The 26,151-nt window shown below is 41.2% G+C and overlaps 2 protein-coding genes across 6 annotated transcripts in view; one reads left to right on the forward strand and one right to left on the reverse strand.

Annotated features, from left to right (window-relative positions):
- Nucleotides 1-1,313: 1,313 nt before the first annotated feature.
- On the reverse strand, nt 1,314-15,397 carry rbbp9 (retinoblastoma binding protein 9). Its single transcript, XM_048536706.2, has 7 exons — nt 15,069-15,397; nt 14,505-14,611; nt 8,807-8,972; nt 8,566-8,608; nt 8,364-8,469; nt 6,301-6,386; nt 1,314-1,692 (listed from the first exon to the last, which is right to left on the reverse strand). The coding sequence occupies exons 3-7, from the start codon at nt 8,882-8,884 to the stop codon at nt 1,466-1,468; spliced, it is 540 nt and encodes a 179-aa protein (XP_048392663.1). The 5' UTR covers nt 8,885-8,972; nt 14,505-14,611; nt 15,069-15,397; the 3' UTR covers nt 1,314-1,465.
- Nucleotides 15,398-19,606: 4,209 nt separating this feature from the next.
- Nucleotides 19,607-26,151, forward strand: part of LOC125454673 (protein transport protein Sec23B) — a 65,754-nt gene continuing 59,209 nt past the window's right edge. Inside the window, exons 1-2 of one of the 5 annotated variants that reach the window (XM_059648498.1) lie at nt 19,613-19,727; nt 21,279-21,332. In XM_059648498.1, coding sequence (XP_059504481.1) covers nt 21,330-21,332 — 3 coding nt within the window. In that variant the 5' untranslated portion in view covers nt 19,613-19,727; nt 21,279-21,329. The other 4 variants (XM_059648499.1, XM_059648500.1, XM_059648501.1 and 1 more) reach the window with 4 other exon arrangements.

The following is a 26,151-nucleotide window of genomic DNA, read 5'->3' on the forward strand; positions in this document are numbered from 1 at the left end:
TGAATCCAATCCTCACGTGCAAAGAACGCAGCTGGTCTCCATCACAAGTGCTCCCAATTTCCAGCTCATATAATATCTAGTTAAGTTGGCAGATTTAAAAACTGCTCCTGTGCTATCACACTGGGTTATGGCTCAATCCTGTCACTTACCTGGGAGTCTACATGCTCTGTGTCAGATGAACATGCGCTATGAAATAGATCAAACTTAGAGTCTCTTCCCCCTTTCCAACTACTGATATACGCTGAACACAACAGTGACTGCTCATCACAAATGTGTATTCTACATTCAGGCAAAGTGCAAATCTACCCATTATTAATGGATGAGGCATATGACAAACAGTTAATAAAAAGGATTCCTCCTACAATTTGGGTGTTACTAGACTGTCAGAAAGGCTTTCTTAGGCAAATACCTGACATTGATTATCTTCAGAGTAGAATGGAGCAGGTACACAGGGTAACAAATCCTCCTAGAGTCAGAAAAGGTGTGATGGTTTAACCTTGGAAGTCCATTTTCAATATAGGCACAACCCTTGATACTTTCCACATATAACACTGCTAAATTACCTTGAAAACCCTCACAACAGCAGCTGGTGCTTAGATATGGCCAGCAGTTTTCACAACATCAATGTAAGTACCTCCTGAATCACATGACAAAACTGGAGTAAGTTCACAAAAAGAATACAACTCTGGGGGCAGGGGGGATGGATAATTAGCCAAATTCACTGCCAACCCTAGTTTAATACTGGTTTGTTAGTTAAAACTTTATAATCTGTAATGCAATGGACCAAGGACAACACAACTTCAGGTCTCCTACATTGGTCCAATTAAGTTTAAAGTATGAGGAACAACTCCATCTTTCTACTGAAATCTTAACCCACTGGACTCAACATTGTGTTCAACAAGTTTAGATCTTAATTCTTGTCTTGGCTGCCGTTGTTGGTGGTGATTCTGCTATTAACATTTTTGGCATCCCAAGACATATAATTTGTAAATTACCATCTTTTTTTCACTTTCACTATTACCCCCTTTATCATCTAAACTCTTGTGCCTTCCACGTCCTTCCCTCACCTCCTGACTTTCCCTGACTGGCTGAACTAAAGTTACACCTCTTAGCACTCCCTGGTTTTGACAACAGGTTATCAAGCTGAAAGAATAATCTGATTATTTTGCCACACATGTTACCAGTCTTGCTGAGCTTTTCTTTCAGATTTCCCAAGTGCAATACCTTCTCTTGCACAGGTTAAGGGTTGTTCATTTGATTTGATGTGATAGGACAAGCAGCACATATTATTACGTTGTAGATTAATGTATTTTATTATCATTATCAACAATGTAATTAGTTATTCTGAACACCAAGCCATGTATTTTTTGCAGCAAAACCATGAGCTTCGTCATAATTTTAACACATGCGTTTAAGAAAAAATAAAAACAATCTATAATCAATCCATGAATGAAAAGCTTTCTGACTATAAAAGTGCTTTCATCATCTTGCGAACAACAGATATTAATTCAGGAAACTTTTCATCCTGAAAGTGCCCTCGGTTTGTGAATTGGTGCAATTCTACATGAAGTCCATCTGCTACTTCTTGCTGTTCAGGCCAGGGGAGGAAGGGGTCATCAGTTGAACCAAACTGAACAATATGGTTACAATTATTTTTGATCTTCTCCCATTGCCATGGGCTGCAGAAATATCCTGAGAAAAGAAAAATAAATTTAAATTTGATTTCTGTACATGTCAATTCTTACATTAATAGAAAATCAAAGCTGAAAACTTCATGCATTTTGTTGAAAAGTAGAAAATCAATGAAAAAAAGTCTTTAAAAATTGTTTTTTTGCATTTTGAAATGAAACCACCTTTTGATTTTCTGATGGGAATATGGTCATTTCACTTGCTCAACCTTTGTCCCTCTTCTTTGCCTTTACTATCCATCAACTTTCTGTATGACCTTTAAGCAGGCTGCCCCTGATCATTTGAACTTGACACAACAATGTAAATAGCATATGGATGGAAATCTCTGCCATTACAATATCCTTTTCAATTTACAATGTCCTTTTATTGTCATTAAGCACATGTACCCATTTTCCAGGTACTATATGCATGCTAAGGCAGGTAATCAGGGTGCTGTGGTGGGAGTCCATGGAGTCCTGGGGAAAATGGGCAGGAATTGGGATTCATTGTGCTGGCTCACTGAGGGAATGATCAGAATGATGGTAGGAAATTCCAAAGAGAAGGGTGGGATCACAAGCAATAGAAGGGGACTAAGAGCCCTGGAGTGAGGGCCCTCACAGTAATTCTGGAGCTTACAAGGGAAGGGTGTAGACCATTTGACATGGAACTTTGTAAAACCATGGGTTCTAAATAAAGCGGGCATATTAATCACCTCCAGTGAGAAAATCTAACAATTCAGTGTCATTAACTGTCACTGAATCCCTGCTATCAACATTGTACAGGGCTATCATTGACCAGAAATCCAACTGGATTAGCCATGTCAATATTGTGGTTACAAGAACAGAACAGAGGTTTGGAATCCTGCAGCGAGTAACTCACTTCTGGACTCCGTAAAGTCGATTCACCATCTGCAAAGCATGAGTCAGGAGTGTGATGGAATAGACTCTACTTGTCTAGATGAATACAGCGCTATCAACTTTCAAGAAGATTGATGCCACCCACGGCACAGCCGCTGGCTTTTGGCACCACATTCCTTCCTCCAGTGGTACTTAGCAACAGCTGCAGCAATGTATACCACCTACAAGATATACTGCAGAAATTCATAAAGGCTCCTTCCCAAACCATGATTACTTCTGGTTAGAAGGTCATGGCAGCAGATACATGGGAACAGGAGCAGGTCATTCAGACCACTGAGCTTCCCCAAGCCACTCAGTGTAATCATTGCTGCTCAAACACCACTTTTTTTTTACAAACATCCATCCCTATTGGTATATGCCACTGGTAAGTAGATAACTTTCATTCTCTACCTTAAACATACTCAAAGACTGAACTGAGCTTCCAGAGCACTCTGTAGTAGAGAATTCCAATGATTCACAACCTTTTGAATGAAAGAAATTATCCTTATCCCAGACATAAGTGTCATCCCCTTGTTTTTAAATTATGCCCCTTTGTACTAGACTCCACAACCATGGGAGACTTCTGACCTGCATCAACCCTTTAACCTTTTCTTAATTTACAATGAGATAATCACTCATTCTTTGACACTCTCATAAATACAGGCTCATTTTTGCCCAATCTCCCTTCATGGTACTGTACTACCATCTCGGGAACAAATCTGGTGAACCTTTGTTGCACTTCTGCCAGGACAGTAATATTTTTCTTCAGATAAGGAGACCAAAACTGCACAAAATGCTCCATGTGCAGTCTTAACAAGCTCCCATATAATTAAAATAAGACTTCACTAATCCTGTACTCACTTCCTCTTGCATTAAAGGGAGACAGTCCTTCAACAAAAGCAGAAATTGCTGGTGAAACTCTGCAGGTCTAAAGAAGAGTCATCAGAGTTGAAATGCTAACTCTGCTTTCTTCCCACAAAACTTGCTGAGTTATACCAGCAATTTCTGTTTTTGTTTCAGATCTTCAGCATCCACAGTTTTTTTGTTTTATTTTCGTGAGACAATCTATTAGCCTTACTAATATCTTGTTGCACCTGCCTATTAACCTTCAGTGAATTATCGACAATGACACCTAAATTCCTTTTATCCATTTACATTTTCCAACCTCTTAACATTTGAGAAATACTCTGCACATCCGTTCATACGACTGGAGTGGGTAACCTCACATTTTTTCCACATTATGTTTCCATTTTCTTGCCCATTTAATAAGCCTGTCCAAATCCCATGAAGTGATATTACATATCGATCACAACATACATTCCTGCTTACCTTTGTATCACCCACCCTGAAAATATTATAATTGGTCCCCAAATGCAAATTGTATATTGTGAACATCTGGGATCCAAGAACTAATACTTGCAGTCAACTTGAAAGTGACCCATTTATTTCCACTCTCGGTTTTCTGTCTGTTAGCCAATCATTAATTCATGTCAGTACATTTCCCCATACCGTGTGCTTTAAATTTTTCTCACCAGTCTCCTTTATGGACTTTATTAAAAGTGTTCTTTGGTTTCCTTGTTTGATTTATTGTTGTACCAAGACACAGTGAAAAGTGTTGGTTTGCATGCTATACAGACAGATCATGCCATACAAAGTGCATCAGGGTAGCAGAACAGTGCAGAATACAGTTTTGCAACCACAGGGAAGGTGCAAAGAGAGAGATCAAAATTAACACTTCAGAGGTCTGTTCAAAAGTCTGATAATAGAGGGGAAGAAGCTATTCTGGAATCTGTTTGATTATGTATTCAAGTATGTATATATGAATATGTATCTTTTTCCCAACAGAATAGAGTGGGAGAATATAACCGGGGTGGGAGGGGTGTTTGATTATGTTGGTTGCTTTCCCAAGGCAGCGGGAAGTATGCCACATCCGTCAGCTCTCCTTTATCAATTTTACTAATAACATCTTCAAACAGCCCCAATTTTGTCAAACACCATTCCCCATTCTTCTAGCAGTTTTCCTGAAATAAGTCTGACCCTGCTATAGCTCTCTGTTTTCGTTCCTGCTCCTTTCTTAAATAATGAGGCAACATTTTCAAATATCTAACTGGCAGAATCATTGTAGAATCTATAGAAATGTTACAAAATAATCACCAATGACTATTTCTATAGCAACCCCCTTCAATACTCTAGGAACCAGATCATCAGGTCCTGGAGATTTACCAACTCGCATCTTCATTAATTTCTCAAATACAATATTTTTACTAAATCAAATTTTTCATTCAATTTCTCATTCTCCCTAGTCACATGAATCTCTATTTCTGGGAGATTCCTTGCATAGTCTTCAATAAAAACAGGTACAATGTAATCTCTGTTGTTTCATTATTCCCCATTATAAATTCTTCTGCTTCTGCCAGTAATGGGCTCACATTTTTCTTAAATGCACATTTCTTTTCTGTGTACCTATAAAAGCTTTTACAGTCCAGTTCCTTTTGCATTCTCTATTTGTTGCCCCTTTCCTCAAGAGTTTCTTGGTCTGCCTTTGTTGTAGTCTATTAACCTCCCTATCTTCAAGATTACTGCTATTTCTGACAGCTTCACAGGCCTTTTCTTCTAATCTTGTACAATTCTGAACTTCCTGTTACCCAGTGATCTTATTAAATGATGGAGCAGGCTCAATGGGCCAAATGGCCTATTTCCACTCCAAATGTACAAAATCTATAGATGCAGTTCAGCTCCAGAACTCTGTGCCTACTTGGTAAATAATGACCTATCCTTCTCCCACTGGAGACTGAGTGCCAGCTGCTATTCTTCCTAAGCCTGCAAAACCTCTACTCTCTGCTGCATTCTGTACTTGTTTCATCTGAGTGGCTGCACTCTCTGATGAAGGGTCTAGGCCCGAAACGTCAGCTTTTGTGCTCCTGAGATGCTGCTTGGCCTGCTGTGTTCATCCAGCTACACACTTTGTTATCTTCTCAAAGAATGGTTGGATTACCCTCAGGCATTCTGAAGTAGCAGATCTGTAAGAAAAGTCTGACAGATTACAAAATGTTACTAAAGGGTCCTGAGCCCACCATCATAATGAAGTTGAATGTCATGCCCTCACTGAAGAAATTTAGACTGCTATATGCTCAGCCATGTAAGATTGACCAACATCTTCTCCATGTGTCCTTGACATGAGGCAGATGCTAGTAGGTACTCCTCCAAATCCTTCCACCCTCCAATTCCAGCTCAGTAGTAAAGTCATTGCAAGCCTTTTTTATTATATATTAAGTCACAAATGTGGACATCACTGGCTTGGCCCATAATTACCTAGAGGGCATTAAGAGTCAACCACTTTGCTATGACAAACTCACTTACCTCCCTCCTGTTTCGAGAAGAATCAGAGAAACACGTTCATGATAATGTATGCCAGAACACTTCAATAATTATGAAATTTTCACATTGAAAGCAAGTAAGGTTTTGCACTGACATAGCAATCAATCATATTTCTCAGGCATATTTCTAAGCATGTTCAGAAAAATACTTCAAAACACAGTGAGAATTATTCAGGCAAACTGATCATTGTTTTAGGAAAACACTGTGGCAGTTATTTAGCGAAAGGCAGCATGTCAGGATATGGCAGCTATATGCTGTTATTTTTGATGTCTCAAGGAAAATCATGCTAATATTAATTAGCTTTATTGTTATGTGGAACAGTGAATGGATGAAAATGAGAAGGAAAGGAAGTATTTACCACTTTCTTGTTCATTTGCATCTCCAAGATCAGATGTATATGCAGACACCAATATAATACCATATACTCTGTGTGTTTCAGCATATCTAAAACAAATATATATGTAAAACATAATTAGCAAAGTGTCCTATGATATTCCTTTAGTTCATTAGTTTAAAAACACAGAAATTTCTATTTAGGGTAATGTTTAAAAAAGGGATGGATTCTTACAATGCACAAGTATTGCATGTTGTAATTCAAACATTCCACTACGTCAGATGCATATTGCACTTTATATTTTATATTTATAAAGTTTTTGTTCCAAAGTACTTCACAGGAGCAGGCATAAAACAACATGCAACAAAAAGGAGATATTTAGGTCAGATGAATAAAAGTTAAAAAGCTATTTACTTCACCAGATGTTACGTTAACAGCTACTTGAAAGTGACCACGACATTCATATATACAGTAAATTTAGATTCAGAATATGAACATTGTAACTCTACTTAAAAACAGAAATATATATCAAATTCAAGTGTACTGTTCCACCATCTCTAAAATTAAAAGCCTCTATATTGCAAAATTAATATCTCCTCATTTTCACAATAACAGGACGATAGACTATTACTTTTGGTTGCCACTTTCTGCCCTGTGAAAAATTGATACAATAACCTTTGAATTTTTGAAAAGCGACTGCATTAAAGTTAATAAAATGTGAGGCTGGATGAACACAGCAGGCCAAGCAGCATCTCAGGAGCACAAAAGCTGACGTTTCGGGCCTGGACCCTTCATCAGAGAGGGGGACGGGGAGCGGGAACTGGAATAAATAGGGAGAGAGGGGGAGGCGGACCGAAGATGGAGAGTAAAGAAGATAGGTGGAGAGAGTATAGGTGGGGAGGTAGGGAGGGGATAGGTCAGTCCAGGGAAGACGGACAGGTCAAGGAGATGGGATGAGGATAGTAGGTAGATGGGGGTGCGGCTTGGGGTGGGAGGAAGGGATGGGTGAGAGGAAGAACCGGTTAGGGAGGCAGAGACAGGTTGGACTGGTTTTGGGATGCAGTGGGTGGGGGGGAAGAGCTGGGCTGGTTGTGTGGTGCAGTGGGGGGAGGGGTCGAACTGGGCTGGTTTAGGGATGCAGTGGGGGAAGGGGAGATTTTGAAACTGGTGAAGTCCACATTGATACCATTAGGCTGCAGGGTTCCCAGGCGGAATATGAGTTGCTGTTCCTGCAACCTTCGGGTGGCATCATTGTGGCAGTGCAAGAGGCCCATGACGGACATGTCATCTAGAGAATGGGAGGGGGAGTGGAAATGGTTTGCGACTGGGAGGTGCAGTTGTTTGTTGCGAACTGAGCGGAGGTGTTCTGCAAAGCGGTCTCCAAGCCTCCGCTTGGTTTCCCCAATGTAGAGGAAGCCGCACCGGGTACAGTGGATGCAGTATACCACATTGGCAGATGTGCAGGTGAACCTCTGCTTAACGTGGAATGTCATCTTGAGGCCTGGGATAGGGGTGAGGGAGGAGGTGTGGGGGCAAGTATAGCATTTCCTGCGGTTGCAGGGGAAGGTGCCGGGTGTGGTGGAGTTGGAGGGCAGTGTGGAGCGAACAAGGGAGTCACGGAGAGAGTGGTCTCTCCGGAAAGCAGACAGGGGTGGGGATGGAAAAATGTCTTGGGTGGTGGGGTCGAATTGTAAATGGCGAAAGTGTCGGAGGATGATGCGTTGTATCCGGAGGTTGGTAGGGTGGTGTGTGAGAACGAGGGGGATCCTCTTAGGGCGGTTGTGGCGGGGGCGGGGTGTGAGGGATGTGTTGCGGAAAATACGGGCGACGCGGTCAAGGGCGTTCTCGATCACTGTGGGGGGAAAGTTGCGGTCCTTAAAGAACTTGGACATCTGGGATGTGCGGGAGTGGAATGTCTTATCGTGGGAGCAGATGCAGTGGAGGCGGAGGAATTGGGAATAGGGGTTGGAATTTTTGCAGGAGGGTGAGCAGATGCGGTGGAGGCGGAGGAATTGGGAATAGGGGGATGGAATTATCACTGTTCTGTGAACTCAAACCCCATTTATTGTCCTTTTGTAAACTCATACCTCATAGCTGCAGCAGCACCAGAACTGTGTCCAATCATAACAGTCTGTTCATCACACTGCAGTGTTTTTTGCATAAAAGGAAGCCATATTGTTTTTCTAGCTGTAACTGAAAATCACTTGTGGATTTAATAAACAGACCATATTATGCAATTAAAAATAATTTCATCATTAACTGCAATGTCAGCTTTCAAAAATCACTTACAAGGGTCTGGCATGTTTTGAAGCAAGCGCTGAAAATCTGGAATCTGCAAAAAATGTTTTTAAGAGTGAACTGAAGAAGTATGAACTGCAATCTGATTAAACAATTATGTTTCTTTGGTGTGTGTCAAGGGATAGCAAACAACTGTTACGGATATCACGAATGAAATGACTGCATCATAACTACATAACAAAGACATTGGTAAACACGACTGTAAACTATTAAAACTCATTGTTTAATTTACCTTAAAGATTAAAGTTAATGAGGGGAGATGCACTTTTTTTGGTGTTTCAGGAAGATCTTTCAAATGCCTTACTTTCATAGGTGGTTGTTGGGGTTAAATACTTTTGGTAAAGGTAGTGATGCTAATGCAAACAGTCCAGAAAACTGTAGGCCCCCAACAATTCGTCCTGAGAAGTGCAAAAAAATTAGAATTTATGCGAATGGAATAATAGAAGCAGGCCATTTGACCAATCGTACTAATATTAGCTCTTTGAATGAACTACCCAATTAGATACACTTCCTTTCTCTTTCCCTTCAGCCTTGCTTTTCCTTTTCAAATGCACTCTTTTAACAGTTTATCTGAATTGATGAGGACAGAGAGGTGGACATGAGCAAGGCATTTGACAAATTTCATGGTAGACTGTTAGCAAGGTTAGAGTACATGGAACACAGTTAACCATTTGGATATGGAACTGGCTCAAAGAAAGAAAGCAGAGGGTGGTGGAGGAGGGTAGCTTTTCAGACTGCAGGCACGTGACCAGCGGTGTGCCACAAGAATCGTGCTGGGTCCACTGCTTTTCATCATTTATATAACTAATCTGGATGTGATTTAATATGATTAGTAGGTTTGCAGATTACGCCAAAATTAGAGGTGTAGTGGACAACGAAGGTTACCTCAGAGGACAACGGGATCTTGACCAGATGGACCAACAGGCCAAGAGTGGCAGTTTGAGTTTAATTTAGATAAATGTGAGGTGTTGCATTTTGGAAAGGCAAATCAGGGCAGGACATATGCACTTAATGGTAAGGGAGTGTTGTTGAATGAAGAGACCTTGGAATGAAGACTCATATTTCCTTGAAAGTGAGTCAGATAGGCGATTGTCTAGTGGTATTATCACTGGACTATTAATCCAGAAACCCAGCTAACGTTCTGGGGATTGGGTGCGAATCCCACCATGGCAGGTGGTAGAATTTGAACGCAATAATTTTTTTAAAAGTCTGGAATTAAGAATTTACTGATCACCATGAAATCATTACCCAATGTCGGAAAAACCCATCTAGTTCACTAATGCCCTTCAGGGAAAGAAACCTGCCACCCTTACCTGATCAAACCTACATGTGACTCCAGAACCATGGCAATGTGGTTGACTATCAATTGTCCTCAGAAGTGGCCTAGCAAGCCAGTCAGTTGTACCAATCGCTATAAAGTCTCAATGAAATTAAACCGGCCAGATCAACTGGCATTGACCTAGGAAAAGACAACGGCAGAAATGGCCCTGTAAACCCTGCAAAGTCCTCCTCACTAACATCTGGGGGTTAGTGCAAAAATTGGGAGAGCTGTCTCACAGACATGGGCAAGAAAACTTCCTGCTGATTACCATATGCCATGCTCCCTCAATGATGAATCAATACCCCTCAAAGTTGAACAACACTTAGAGGAGGCACTGAGGATGGCAAGGGCACAAAATGTACTCTGGGTGGGGGATTTCAATATCCACCACACAGAGTGGCTTGGTAGCAGTACTACTGATTGAGCCGCTCGGGTCCTAAAGGACATGGCTGCTAGACTGGGTCAGCGGCAGGTGGGCACGGAACCAACAACAGGGAAAAACATGCTTGACCTCATCCTTACTAATCTGCCAGGGGCAGTTGCATCTGTCCATGACAGTATTGCTAAGAGTGACCATTACACAGTCCTTGTGGAAGCGAAGTCTCGCCTTCACATAGAGAATAACCTCCGTCGTGTTGTATAGCACTATCACTGTGCTAAATGGGACAGACTTCACAGAGATCTAGCAACTCAAGACAGGGCATCCAGAGGTGTTTGTGGACCATCAACAGCAGCCGAACTGCACTCCAACACAATCAGAAGTCTCATGGCCTGGCATTACCCGCACTCAACCATTACCATCAAGCCAGGGGATCAATTTTGGCTCAACGGAGAGTGCAGAAGGGCATGCCAGGAGCAGCACCAGGCATACCTGAAGATGTGGTATTAATCTGGTGAAGCCATCAACGGGAGAACTTGCACGCCAAACAGTGAAAGCAGCAAGTGATAGACAGAGCTCAGTGACCCACAACCAACAGATCAGAAATAAGCTCTGCAGTCCTGCCACATCCAGGCATGAATGGTGGTGGACTATTAAGCAACTCACTGAAGGACTAGACTCCACAAATAGCTCCATCCTCAATAATGGAAGAACCCAGCACATCAGTGCAAAAGGCTGAAGCATTTGCAGCAATCTTCAGCCAGAAGTGCTGAACAGATGATCCATCTCGGCCTCCTCCAGTGGTCCCCAGCATTACAGATACCAGTCTTCAGCCAATTCGATTCACTCCACATGATATCGAGAAATGGTTGCAGACACTGGATACTGCAAAGGCTGTGGGTCCTCACAACATTCCAGCAATAGTACTGAAGACTTGTGCTCCAGAACTTGCCGCTCCCCTAGATGAGCTGTTCCAGCACAGTTTCAACACTGGTATCTACCCAACAATGTGGAAAATTGCCCAAGTATGTCACTGTACACAAAAAGGAGGACAAATCCAACCCAGCCAATTACCGTCCCCATTAGTCTACTTTCAATCATCAGTAAAGTGATGGAAGGTGTCATCAACAGTGCTATCAAGCAGCATCTGCTCAGCAATAATCTGCTCAGTGATGCCCAGTTTGGGTTCCGCCAGGGCTACTCAACTCCTGACCTCATTACAGCCTTGGTTCAAACATGGACAAAACAGCTGAATTCCAGACGGGAGGTGAGAGTGACAGCCCTTGACATCAAGGCTGCATTCGACCGAGTGTGACATCACAGAGCCCTAGCAAAAGTGGAATCAATGGGTATCGGGGGCAAACTCTCCAGTGGTTGCAGTCATACCTGACACGTAGGAAGATGGTAATGGTTGTTGGAGGTCAGTCATGTCAGCTCCAGGACATCTCTGCAGGAGTTCCTCAGGAGAGTGTCCAAGGCCCAACCATCTTCAGCTGCTTCACCAATGACCTTCCCTTCATCATAACGTCAAAAAGTGGAGATGTTTGCTGACAATTGCACAATGTTCAGCACCATTCTTGATGCCTCAGCTACTACAACAATCCATGTTCACATGCAACAAAATCTGGACAATATCCAGGCTTGGGCAAGTGACATTCGCACCACACAAATGCCAGGCTATGACCATCACTGATAAGAGACAATCTAACCACCATCCCTTGACATTCAATGGTGTTACTATCACTGAATCTCCCACTATCAACATCCTAGGGGTTATCACCAGAAACTCAACTGGACTCACCACATAAACACAATGGCTACAAGAGCAGTCCAGAAGCTGCGAATACTGCTGCGAGTACTCACCTCTTGATTCCTCAAAGCTTGCCCACTATCTACAAGCATAAGTCAGGAGTGTGATGGAATACTCCCCACTTACCTGGATGAATGCAGCTCCAACAACACCCAGGAAGCTTGACATCATCCAGGACAAAGCAGCCCTCTTGACTGGCACAACATCCACAGACATCCACTCCCTCCACCACTGCCATTCAATAGCAGCAGTGTGTACTATCTACAAAATGCACTGCAGAAATTCACCAAAAGTCCTCAGTCAGCACCGTCCAAGCACACGACCACTTCCAACTAGAAGGACAAGGGCACCAGACATAAGGGAGCACCACTACCTTCAAGTTCCCCTCCAAGCTACTCACCATCCTGACTTGGAAATATATTGTCATTCCTTTACTGTTGCTGGTCACAATTCTAGAATTCCCTCCCTAATAGCACTGTGGGTCAACCTACAACTGGAGGACTGCAGCAGTCTAAGAAGGCAGCTCACCACCACCTCCTCAAGAACAACTAGGGATGGGCAAGAAATTCTGGCCAGCTGGCAATGCCCATATCCCACAATGAATACAGAAAAATGTCACAGGGTAGATAGGATAGTGAAGGAAGGCATTTGCTATACTTACCTTTATTGGTCAAAGCATTGTTTATAAGAGTTGGGAGGTCATGTTGTGGCCGTATAGGACATTGGTTAGGCCACTTTTGGAATACTGCATTCAATTCTGGTCTCACTGCTATAGCAAGGTTGTTGTGAAACTTGAATGGGTTCAGTAAAGATTTGCAAGCATGTTGCCAGAGTTGAAGGGTTTGAGTTATAGGGACAGGCTGAACAGACTGGGGCGATTTTCCCTGGAGCATCAGAGGCTGAGGGGTGACCGAACAGAGCTTTATAAAATCGTGAAGGACATGAATAGGGTAAATAGACAAGGTCTTCTCCCTGGGATGGGGGAGTCCAAAACTAGAGGGTATAGGTTTAAAGAGAGAGAGGGGAAAGATTTAAAAGGGAACTAAAGGGCAACTTTTTCATTTGAAAGGTGGTTCGAGTATGGAGTGAGCTTCCAATAAATGGGTGGAGGCTGGTACAATTAAAAAATTTAAAAGGCATATTGATGGGCATATGAATAGGAAGGGTTTAGAGGGATATGGGTCAATTGCTAGCAAATGGGACTAGATTTATTTAGGAAATCTGGTCAGTATGGACAAATTGAATGCAAGAGTCTGTTTCGATGCAGTATATTGACTACTGAAGTTTGTTTCTACTACTTCTTTAGGTATGCATTCCAGCCCATAGAAACATGCTCCTTCATTCTCTTCTTTTGCCAATTATCTTAAACTCTTTCTGCTAAGCCATGTATAGTTTCTTCTTTTTTACTTCATCAGAACCTGTCAATATGATTTATGTATTGTTACTACAATGGCGTAGTCCTCTGCAATATGATTATATTCACCAACATTTCAGAAACTGTCATTACCTGTGAGACACCGACAATGGGGACACTGCATGGCAGCTGCTGTGTTTAATTTTTTTTGTTTCATGTTTTTCACATCAAATACCTTTCTCTGTCACATACAGGTATATGGTTCACTTTATGGAAAACAATACATCACAAGTTATATCCCATAAAATACAAAGGAAATGCACTGTTTTCACTTACTGTCAGCAAAGCATTGAAAAGCCAAGGAATTAAACAACATTTCCAGACACAGGCCTTAATCAAAAACACACTTTCACTTTGTCATTGAGTACTACTCTGTGACACCCTCAGAGAAAGAGATTACAACATGTGCATGTCAGAAAACCTTTAGAATAAAAATTTCAAATGCGCAAAATCCATAAAAGTATTGCTAAGGGGAGGAGGTGACTTAAGGGCATTATTGCTAGGCTAGTAATCTAGACATTCAGATATTGAATTTTAAGTCAACAAAAAATCTGGATTGAGAGTCTAATGATGACCATGAAACTGTTGTTACTTGTTGAGAAAACACCATCTGGTTCACTAATGTCCATCAGTGAAGGAAACCCATCATTACCTAGGCTGGCCTCTTATGATTCCAGATCCACAACAATGTGCCTGACACTTCACGGGCTCTAGGAAATTAGGGATGGGCAATAAATACTGGCCTATCTACCAATGCCTACATTCTAAGAATGAATTTTTAAAAAGTTGTGCATAAGTTAAGATGTCAAGAATTACAAGTCAGAACTGGAGGATGCATTACAAAAACCATGGGAAGGTAGTGTTTTATGATGGATGGAAGGAGTTGACTAGGAGGTCAAATGATGACATCTTTCAGAATATGTCCAGTGATATTTGGCAAGTCATGGATCATTGAGATGGCTACAGCAACAAAACCAACGGTATCTACCAGGTAGAGATAACTTACCCAGAGATATCCCGGAGGCAGTAGCGAGCAGGATGCAGGTCGACTGCGCGTCGTGACCGATGTTTTATAGGAAGAAGAACATTCACACTGATTATCCCTCAAAGACCCTGTTTAAATGTAACAAAAAAGAAATCACATGAAAACGGAGACATTTTAACCTTCTGGGGGAGAATTTGTCAGGGTTATCCTGGAGCACTTAATGAAATTCCAGAACTATTCCGGCAAAATCTGGATGTCGAGCAGAAGTGCAAGATGGCCTATGTAAATAATCCCTCAAAAAATGTGGTCTTTGAGCGGCACTGTCTATCAGTCGCTATGACCACGATTATCAGTGGCATTCCCCAGTCACATCAAAGACAAGCTTGGCCTATGTAAATCCAGGTTACAACGAAAGAGAATGAATAAATCTGAGTCTCGGGTTCGACTATAGGAGCACATTTGAACAAAAGACATGCCAGCGGAAGCGCAGTCCGCCAGCAGAATGCAGGATCTTCCCGTGTGTCTCATGCAATATTTCTAACCAAGAACCGACTGTTCTCCGTGGAATAAACTCGCTATACCGACCTGATTCAGATTATCCTTCACCCATTTGTACCAGTTGCTATTCTCCACATCCCCCAGCCCCTTGCCGGAGACGATCACTGCTTTGCGGAGCTGGTCACTGCCGCTCGGGCCCACTGGAGAGGTGGAGCCAGTCCCAGCCACACAAAACCTGCGCCTTACAACGTGAAGGGGATTCTCACTCTTTAGGCATTTCGTCGATTAGTATATTTGGATAAGAAACCACTGCAGGCAACCCCGCCGACTGATTGAGACAAATTTTGACCTGGGAATTGAGTTCAATTTTTGGTTGCGAGGGTCTGAAATACTCTACAGAAAGTAGGCTGAATGTTCCTCTTCTGAAGTATAAAGTTCATTACTGCTTGGAATTAGCGCACAGCAGCAGAATTAGTACAAACAACATCATAAAGTAAACAATTAGCTTGCTCAAGCAATGGACAGGTTGATTTGAAAAATTCACCTTTATTCCTGGATATTTTTGGAGGAGTTTTACAGATTATACCTCAGCCGAAATCCCACATTATCTTTCAAAGGGTTCACAAGATGTGTTGCTAGCAAGTGCAGTATTTATTGAACATCTCTAATTGTTCTTGACGAAGACTGTGTTAGCTCAAACTCTTCCTGATATTTACGAAGTATAATTGCTAAGTATTTGTGGTGGGATTGAACATTGCCGGGGGTAAGCACTGTTGAGCGTTTGAGCATTGTCAGTAATGGGAGTGGGCCATTGCCAGAGTGTGGTAGTAATATTGCAAAGGCCGCTGAGCAGGATGAACCATATCATGTGTATGATCATTGGTGGAAGTGCAGGCAACTGGGGACTGTTGGGATTGGGGTGTGCCTTTGTTAGGAGGGTAGATAAGGGGTGTGAACATTATAGGGTGCAGTAGTGGTGAACTTTGTTAAGGGGTGTGGGAGTTGTGCTGGGTAACTGATGAGGAGGTGTGAGCAATGTCAGGTAGAGTAGAATCTTAGAATCTCTACAGTGTGGAAGCAGGCCATTCAGCCCATCAAGTCCACACTGGCCCTCCAAACATCATCCCACCCAAACCCACCACATCCCCATAACCCTACATTTCCCATGGCTAATCCACCTAGTCTGTACATCCCTGGTCACTGTAGTATAGTAGGACTGTGGGAGGAAACTGGAGCACCCAGAGGAAACCCATGCATACGCGAGAAGAATGTGCAAACTCCACACAGAGAGTCACCTGAGGTTGGAATTGAACCCTGGTCCCTGGTGCTGTGAGGCAACAGTGCTAACCACTGAGCCACCGTGCCAGCCCAAATCAAAATAACATGATACTGATTGATAATTCCTTTAACAAATTTCTGCAAAAATCTCTGAAGATGAATCATGCACAGTGTTGTAAGACAAAATAATATGGACTTTTAAAAAAACATACAACTTACCCTTGCCAAATTGAAGAATCACCACTATGCAGCAATTCATCTTTTTCATAATTGTCTATGGCAAGCTTGCAGGCTAGGTTTGCTTTTTGCCAAGCTGTTTGGTTGCTTAACATTTGCTTGCAGTTGGTTTTGTCAGGGATTCAGGAATAAACATTGTCAGTTGTGTAAAATTGCGTGCATTGTTGGGTATAGAAAATGCTGGTGTGTTTGAATGTTAATGGAATGGGATCCGAGTATTGCTAGATGTGGAGCAGAAAGTAGTGCATTGGTGTGAGCAGTGAGAGGGACAGGGATCCTGTGACTTGTCAGGGGTGCAGTAGATTGAGCATTGTTGTGGGAGGCACAGCATGGGTGAGCATTTTCAGTGGATTTGGGGACCACAGGATTTTTTTAGGCCTCCCCTAAACAGTTCCTTCCATCAATCACCAAATTATACCTGAAATTAATAGAAAGGTGGGTAAATATCTGAGTATGTATAAGGCTGAATGTTCATTGTGAGACCCCATCAGAAATGTCTCAATGTAATTCTTCCCATTGGAAATTTGAATTTCCTGAGTAAATGCTCCATATTTACATTTTAGCATTCTCTTTTACCTTTAGAAAAACTGGATCTGTGTTCAATCTAACTGAGGTAATACTAACTTTTGGCTATGTAAAATGAGGGATATTGTATTGTTCATCTATTATGCACACCATCCAATTTTCCTTTCCATTATAGTAATGGGAGTGTGGAATGAGCAGCAATTGGATATAGCTCTTTGTCTTGTGGTACAGCAGGTAAGATCCCTGCTTCAAAGCTAGAACTCCAGGTTTGAGTCTAATTGGCCTACTGTTTGCAGTTTTCCACCTCCCTCCTTTCTTGCACACTGCTGTCACACTTGCTGCTTTTGAAATTGTTGTGAGCTTTCTAGAATCTAGGGAAATCCTACCTGGAATCCAGCAAATATATGGAAAGAACTCTGAAACAGAAAAAGAAGCAAACAAGATTTCTTACCCCTCACTCTAATCTGGTCTAAAGATGTTTAATGTTGAGAGCAAACAAGACATCTTTGAAGGATAATGAAAAGTAAGGGAAGGTAAGGGGTACAATTAAAAAGGAAAACTTTCATTTTGATAGTCTTTCACACCCCTAGACTATCACTAAACATTTTACAATAAATTTAAATAATTTTGTAATCATTGTTGTAATTTCAGAAGTAGGGAATGTATGAAAGAATCCTAATGATAGAGCTGCTGACCCCCTTCTAAGAAACTTCAGCAGGGAGAAAAAGATAAGTTTGAAGGTGACTACAGCTGACAGGAGAGAGAACATAGAATTGAATGGGTATCTCAGCAATGAAGAGATGGGTAGTGATGCAACAAGTGGTTGGTGGGAAAGACAGTCACCTGAGAATGTTAATGAATAGGCAAAATGTTAGGGGTCACGATACCAAATAGATGAGACTAAATATGATTGTTGGGGTAAGGAAACTTCTCATATTTATTCTAAAACTTTTATTAGCAATGTTAAAAAAGTTGATAGTTATTATCTACCTCAGTTGCTTTTCAGAACGAGCCATTATTTATGCCATTGCATGAAATGGTACAAGTATTCATAAACTACAGTTGGGTGTGGATTTCCAAGATTTTGAAAATGCTAATGAGGAATATTATTTCATAGAACCTCTACAGTGTAGAAACAGGCCCTTTGGACCAACAACCCTCAGAGCATCCCACCCAGATCCAACCCCCTCTCACCCAACTAATCTAAACATCCCTGAACATTACAGGCAATTTAGCATGGCCAATACACCTCGCCTGCACATCTTTGAACTGCAGGAAGAAACTGGTGCACTCGGAGGAAATCCACACAGAGAGCTGCCTAAGGATGGAATTGAACTAGCATCCCTGGCATTGTGAGGCAGCAGTACTAACCACTGAGCCACCATGCCACCCATTAAGGATGTTGAATCTGGGAGCAAAACTCAACATGATAACGCTCCTGCACACTTTGTCCTTTCCAATGATGGAAACTGAATTTTGAAAATGCTGGCAAAGAAGCTGTGGTGACTTGTCGCAGTGTATTCTTTGGGTAGTAAATACTGAAGTAATAATGTACTGCTGGTGAAGTTAGTAGAGGCTTAAATATGTGTAGATTGCCAATCAGACTGCTCTGTTGAGTTATTTGAGTGTGACTGCAGTTGCACCATCCAGACAGTAGAGAATATTTCATCATCCTCATGACTTCTGTTGGTGATGCTTTGAGAAAAGCTGAAGTGTGTCACTTGATGCAGGACAGCCAGTTTCTGTTCTGAAACTCCATTTTCTCTCCACAGATGCCTGAGCTGCTGAGAATTTCCAGAATTTTATTTCAGTGCCACCACCCCTTTCCCACCCCTCATCAATCTTCTGACCATTTACGTGGCCGTTCCTTTTAGTTTCATCAATAGTTCCCAGGTTTTTGATGTTCAGGTGATAATTTTGTTATGAAGATTAATTTCTATTACAAACAAACCCTACTGTTTCTATGCAAACACTTGAACTGTCCCCAGAAGCCTCTGTAGATCAGGTAGCAGGAACAAGTGAGATTCTGAGGTAGCATGCCAAACATCATCACCATATTAACATTGTCACAACTGAGTTGAGGTGATCATGAAGCCAGAATGCCAGACACTTGCTTCCCAACATGATTATTCTACGCGAGCTTTAGTCTATATAGCGGTCTCCTGGTAGTGACTGCAAGTGATACAATGCCACACAGGTTTCACTTGGAAATTTGGATATTGACCCGAATCTAGCAGCTTACGTTTGATCATTGCATGTTATGGGGCAGCCAAAGGGCCAGTCGACCCAAAACATTATCCCTACTTTCTCTCCACAGATGCTGCCAGACCTGCTGAGCTCTTCCAGCAATTTCTGTTTTTGTTTCAAACACAGACGGGTGTGGCCTACTTCGAAAACTTCTTATCCCGTTTTATCACCTTTATTCCCATCAGCACCTTAAACAACATAAGACGATCGAAATAAACAGCTTCACTCTCCAAAATGGATACAGTCACTGAAATTCACGTGATCTCGATCTTGCCCCTTCCTAGACCCGTGGTGACGTGTTAAACCAGGCGCATGCTGAGCTGTACTTCCTGTCGTAGACGTCAAGAAAGGAAATGACGTAAGGCCGCGGAGCAGGAACTGGGTGGAGGAGGACGTGTTGTCAGGATCGGGATTATCGAGTGAAGGAGTCGCTCACTTTCGGGGCTTTTCGCGGACTAGGTGATCTCCTTGTGATCGTTTAGCACGCAGTGTCACTGGACATCAGTCCCGGTGTTCTGCTGATTAACGCTCTGCAAGTCACTGGCCGCAGTCATACTCAGGCTGATGTATAACTGTGAGGGATGGTGGTGCTGCTGCTGGTAATAGGTGTCATTGGTTTGGGTTCGTTGACACTGTCTTAATCGGCAGGTATATACTGGGGGAATTGCTAGAACTGTGAGTGATGGTGAGAAAACGGGTTTCATTGGAATTGATCTTTGGCAGAAGGTCGGGTTTCTAAGAGTCGTAGAGTTGTACAACACGGATACAGACCTTTGGGCTCGATTCGTCCATGTCGATTAGATACTCTAAATTTATCTAGTCCCACTTGCCAGCATTTGGCGCATATCCATCTAATCCCTTCCTATTCATGTAGCCATCCTGATGTCTTTTTAATATTGCAATTGTACTAGCCACCACTTCTTGTGGCAGTTCATTCCATACACACACCATTCTCTGCATGAAAAAGTTGCCCTTCAGGTCCCTTTTAAATCTTTCTTCTCTCGCTTTAAACCTATACCCCCCCTAGTCCTTGCTTGGTTATTTATGATTTTGACATCCTTAGGATTGTAACAGACTGCTAATGGATTTTGAATGTGAGCTTGTCTTCTTTCTCAGCTTCTTCTCCATACAAAATTAACTGTCTTAAAATTTGTTTCTCACACTTGTGACTGTATAACGATGTATAACTGCAACTGTATAAACTGCAGTTAAATTACAGTTGAGAGACAACAATTAACAACATCCATTTAAATGCACCCATAAACTTTGTAAAATATTTCAGGGTCATTCACAGAGGTGTTCAACATAGAAAATTTCATTCTTAACTTAGCCAACAAGTCCCCTAAATCTGCTGGCTGAATTCTGTGATCTTAAAATAAGTGTATGTGTAAGTTGTAATCTTGCAAAATTTCCTGCAAACGTAGCATCTGTATTCAAGAGGAAAGCACAAAGCAAGAAACTATAGAACAGTTATCCTTATGTCTATCACTGGAAAAATGCCAAAATTCATCATTAAAGAATTCACAGCAAGAAGTTTAGAAAACTAAAATACAATCAAGTTGAATCAACATGGATTCAGGAAAAATAAATTGTTTGAAAAGAATTAGAATTCTTTAACAAACTTAATACGCAGGTAGATAGAAAGGAATCTGAAGATGTAGTGTATTGTAATATTTGCAAAGATCATTCAATAAGTGGCACAGAACTCATAATAATGAAAGGAAAGTACTGCAGTTACCAAAAGTCTGAAATAAAAAGAGAAAATGCTGGAGAAACTGGCAGCATTTGTGGAGAGAGAAATGGGGTTCACATTTACAGTCTGATCTGTTTCTTCAAAACAGTTTACAAGACATTAGCATGCATGTACAGCAAGTAGGTGAGGAAGGTAAATGGACTGTTGGCCTTTGTGGCAAGGGAGTGGAACATAAAAGTCGGGAAATTTTGTCACATTTACATGTGGCGTTGGTGAGACAATACCATCCACAGTTTTTTTTTCTGTCTTTATTTCAGGAGAGAGATCCTTGAATTGGAAGCCATACAAAAGATTCACTAGGCTGATTCATGGTATGAATGGATTTTGTCTTCAGTTGGGTGTACAGTCTTTGGAGTTGAGAAAAATGAGAGGTGATCTTGTTAAAACAAAAGATTCAGAGGATGTCTTAAGAATGTAGATATTGGGTGATGTTTCACTTCATGAGCAAATCTAGAACATACCTAAAATAAGTACCCTCCTGATTAAGACAGATATTTCTTCTGGGTATGATCAATTTTCGGAATTCAGTACTCTGAGAACATGGGGGCTAGCTCTGCAGAACATAATTAATTTGAGGACAGATTTTGATTTACAAGTAAATCCAGGATTATGGGGACTGACAGTAAAGTGGAGTTAAACTACCAACAGCAATTATCATCTTGAATGTTGGAGCAGGTTGAAGGAACTAAGTTGCCTGCTCATATTCTTTAGAACATGAATGTATCTTTTGAACAAACCACTATAAGAGGATCAAGCTTTTGTTTGACATTGATTACTGGACTACCCAAGTAGGTCTTCTGTTATGTGGCCATCCCACATTGGTTAAACTTTGTACTATGAACCTCTCTGTGCTTTGCGTGTTTACTTTTTTCATAAGTTTCTGATGTTTTGTGCTGCCATTGAATTTTCATGACTCTTCTGAGGCATTGTTGATGGAATTACTTCGGTTTTCTGATGCAGTAACTAAGTGTTGCAGCTATAACACGTACATAGGTAAGGATCTATATTTTATTTGTTGGCTTTCAGTTTTTTTGCTGGTTTACTAACACTAATCCCATAGGCCACACAGAACATTTCAAAAGCGTTCATGACTCAAGACAATCTGATTCACCTCAGTACTTTAGTTAGCTATCTGCTATAAGCAAGGTGTACTGTTGGTTATATTGGATCACACCCTAGTTGTCCACAATTCATTTCATTTATAGATATTTTCCAATCAGCCTGTTCACAGATGTTATTGTACACCTCTGGGTCAGATGGGATTTGAACTCCAATATCTTTGTTCAGAGGTAGAGACACAGGAGCCCCATATGACTCATCTATATGCATGTTTAAATTGGTGAGGGTACAATACTTAATGTGAATATTGATTTTTCAAGCGTTTAGCAAAATATCGCATATACCACTTGTTAGTAAAATTTGGAATAGTTAGAGGAGATGGTGTCACAATCAAAATTGGCAATTACAGAAAACAGTGAATGGTTGTTTGTCAATTTAAAGGATTCTACAATGGTTCCCCAGTGAGAAATAAAGACTGTAAGAGAAGGGTGTACCATTAGTGCCAACAAAGAAAGTTGAAAATATTACATTGAAATAAAAAGATAAGTAGCAGGCCAGAAGTGTCTGAAGATTATGAACAGTGTTAAAGAATTACTAAAAAGAAATAAGAGGAGAAATTAGAATATAATAGCAAGCTAGCTAGAATTATAAAAACAGATATTAAGAGTTTCTTCAGGTATTTAAAAAGCAATAAGAAGTAAAGGGAACATTGGTCCTCTATACAGGGAGAGAGACTGGGGTATTAATAGTGGAAAAACAGAAATGGTATATGATTTTTGTCTGTCTTCAATATTGCATCCCAGAAATAATTCTGAATCAGAATCTGAAAGGAATCCAGCAACTTAATTTCAATCACCAGGGAAAGAGTACTGAGAAAATTCTTCGAAAATTTGACAGGCTTCCTGGTCCTGATAGACTTCATCCGAGGGTGAAGTAGCTGCTGAAACAGTAGATATAATTGTTTCAATTTTCAAAAAATTCCTTAGATACTGGAAATGTCCCATCACACAGAAAAAAGCTAATGTAACTCCACTTTGCAGTGAAACAGAAAGCTAGAGGCCAGGTAACCAAATATCTATCAGATGAAAAATGCTTGAATCTATTAAGGACGTTGTTGCAAGGCGCTTTGAAAATCTTATTGCAAACAAGCTTTTTGAAAATTGTCTTGTGAAAGGGAAGTGGATAGAGGAGTCAGTGGATTTACTCCACTTAGATCCCAGAAGTTATTTACAAGGTGCCCATCAAAGATTAAGTAAAACTAGAGCTCCTGGTATAAGAAGAGGCATTGTTTTGCCACGGATGGAGGATTGGTTGGCTAACAGGAAGCAGAAAGTGAACCCAAATGAGTAACCTTTGGGTTGGCAAGATGTGATGAGTGGTGTGCCACAGGCATCAATGATGGAATCTTATTTGCAATGTATATAAATGACTCAGATGTAAGGACCAAAGGTATGGTTTCTAATTTTCCTGTTGGTACAGGGCTTGGCATGCAACTAAGTCGTGAAACGAACATAAGTGTTCTAAGGGACATGGACAGCTTAAGTGAGTGGATAAAAATTTGGCAATAGTCTCTGCTGGGGTTAACTGTGAACATGCCCACTTTTAGTGGAAGAGTAGAAAAGCTTTGAACTACTCAAGTTAAGAGATTACTGAACTCGATAAAGAAGAATCTGGGTTTCTTGGTAAACTAATCACAAGAAGTCAAAATATAGATTCAGCAAGTGATTAGGAAAGCAAATAGAATCTTGTTGTTTATTGCAAGGGAAATAGGATATGAAAGTGGGGGTGTTTACACTCCAGTTAATATAGAACGTTGGTGAGGCTGCAACTGGAGTACCATGCACAGTTTTGGTATGAAAGGAAGGAAGGGTATGAATACATTTGAACCAGTTCGGAGAAGATTCATCCAACTAATGTGGGGGAGTAAGGGACAATGATTGATCTTAATGAAACACACAAGATGCTGTGGGTGCTTTACAGGGTTGATACTGAAAGAATGTTTCTCCTTGCAGGGAAGTCTATAGCAGGGACTCAATTTTAAATAAATTTTCTCTGATTGAAAATGAGAATGATATTTTTCTGTCAGAAGGGAAATGAGTCTGTGGAACTCTGCATCCCAGAGAATGGCGATAGAAGTGGAGTCATTGAATACTTTAAAACAGAGGTAGAAATATTCCTCACTTACAAGGGAGTCAAAGGTTGGTGGATATGTTGAGTTGAGAGCACTATCAGATCAGTCTGATCCTTTTTGAATGGTGGAACAAGCTAGAGGAACAAATGGCCTTCTCTCTTGCTCTTAAATCATATGAGTTGACACGAGGCTCAGTGCTCCTTTTTATTTACCTGATCTACGATGGGCAAGTGGAGTCTATTTCCCAGTTGATACAAAACTCAAATTGTAGTAGACAATCAAGCAGGCCAAAGTGGATTCAGGGTGTCATAGACCACTGGAATAGGCCGTGGTAGAGAAATAATAATAAATTATAAATTTTGATACAAAGAATTGATGTGAAGCAATATAATTTTATAGGAAGTGCAGTGAAAGAATTTTTTGGCAGTTAAAAGAGCAAATGGGGATTCATTCTACTTTTTGATAAAACAGTGGAGTTTTAAAGCAAGCACATTTCGCTGTCCCTTTATTAAATACTGGTTAGACCTCAGCTGAAGTATTGTAGGAGCTAACTGTTTTGAAGACTGTTAACTCCTTTAAAGAAAGTGCAAAGTTCATTTGCTAATATGGTTGTATAGTTGAGGGATTTCAGTTTGGGGAAAGATTGGAGACGCTGGTGCTGTTCTCCTTTAAGTGGAAAATATGAAAGGAGATTCGATAGAAATGTTAAAAATCGTGTAATTTTGATAGAATTTCCCTGAATAAAGGGTAACGTTTATTGTTCATCCCTAATTGCTCTCAAAAGTAAGCTGCTTTCTTGAAGTGTTGCAGCACATGTGATGTTGAAACTGTTAGGTTTGGAGTTCTGGATTTATCTCCATAACAGTGACATTGTTCTAAGTCAGGGTGGTGTGGTACGTATTGGGGAAGTTGGAGGTGGTGAAGTTCCATTGTTTCTGCTTCATTTCTCGTTAGTGAGGGACGTCAGCAGTTTCGAAGGTGCCATCCCATAAGTCTTGACAAGTTGTTGCAATGTATCTTGTGTGTCATCTCAGTGTGCACTGCTGTCACAGGGATTAATGAAGGAGGGAGTGAATGCCGATGGTGTTGTATGGTTTGCGGATCAAATAGACTAGCCTGTCTTGGATGGTGTTAAACTACTTGAGTGTTTTGGATTGTACCCATCCAGGCAAATGGTGAGTGTTCCCTCAGACCCCTGACTTGTATTTTGTAAATGGTGTGCAGACTTTAAGAAGTCAGATGTGTTTCTTTCCACAGAATTCTTGACCTCTGACTTGTTCTTGTAACTGCAGTTCACTCTCTGGTGAATGATAATTTCCAGGATGTTGATAGTGGGAATTCAGTGGTCGTAATATCTTGGAATATCAAACGGCAATGATTAGATATGAGATAACAAGGTGTAGAGCTGCATGAACACAGCAGGCCAAGCAGCATCATAGGATCAGGAAAGCTGACGTTTCGGTCCTATTCTAGACCTTTCAAAGGGGAGAGGTCATTAATGGAGGAGTTATAGAGTTCCTGGTCTGTAACCAAAAGATATGGGGGATAAAACCATAAATTATAGGAACAGAACTAGGCTTATCAAATCTGTTCTGCCACTCAATCATGGCTGATATGTTTCTCAATCTCACTTTTCTTCATGGAATGTGGGTGTCACTGGCTTGCCATCATTTATTGTCTGTTGCTGTTTGCTGTTGAGAAGGTGGTGGTGAGCTGCCTTCTTGAATCACTGCGGTGGATGTGCTGTAAGTTGACCTGCAATGTTGTTGGGGAGGGAATTCTAGTGTTGTAATCCAGCCACAGTGAAGCCTTGACGATATATTTCCAAATCAGGCTGGTGAGTGACTTGGAGGGGAGCTTGCAGGTGGTCGTGTTCCCACTCATCTGCTGCCCTTGTCCTTCTAGTTGGAAGTGCTCGTTGGTTTGAAAGGTGCGTCAAA

Source organism: Stegostoma tigrinum, chromosome 9 (assembly GCF_030684315.1).
Source record: "Stegostoma tigrinum isolate sSteTig4 chromosome 9, sSteTig4.hap1, whole genome shotgun sequence".
NCBI lineage: Eukaryota > Metazoa > Chordata > Chondrichthyes > Orectolobiformes > Stegostomatidae > Stegostoma > Stegostoma tigrinum.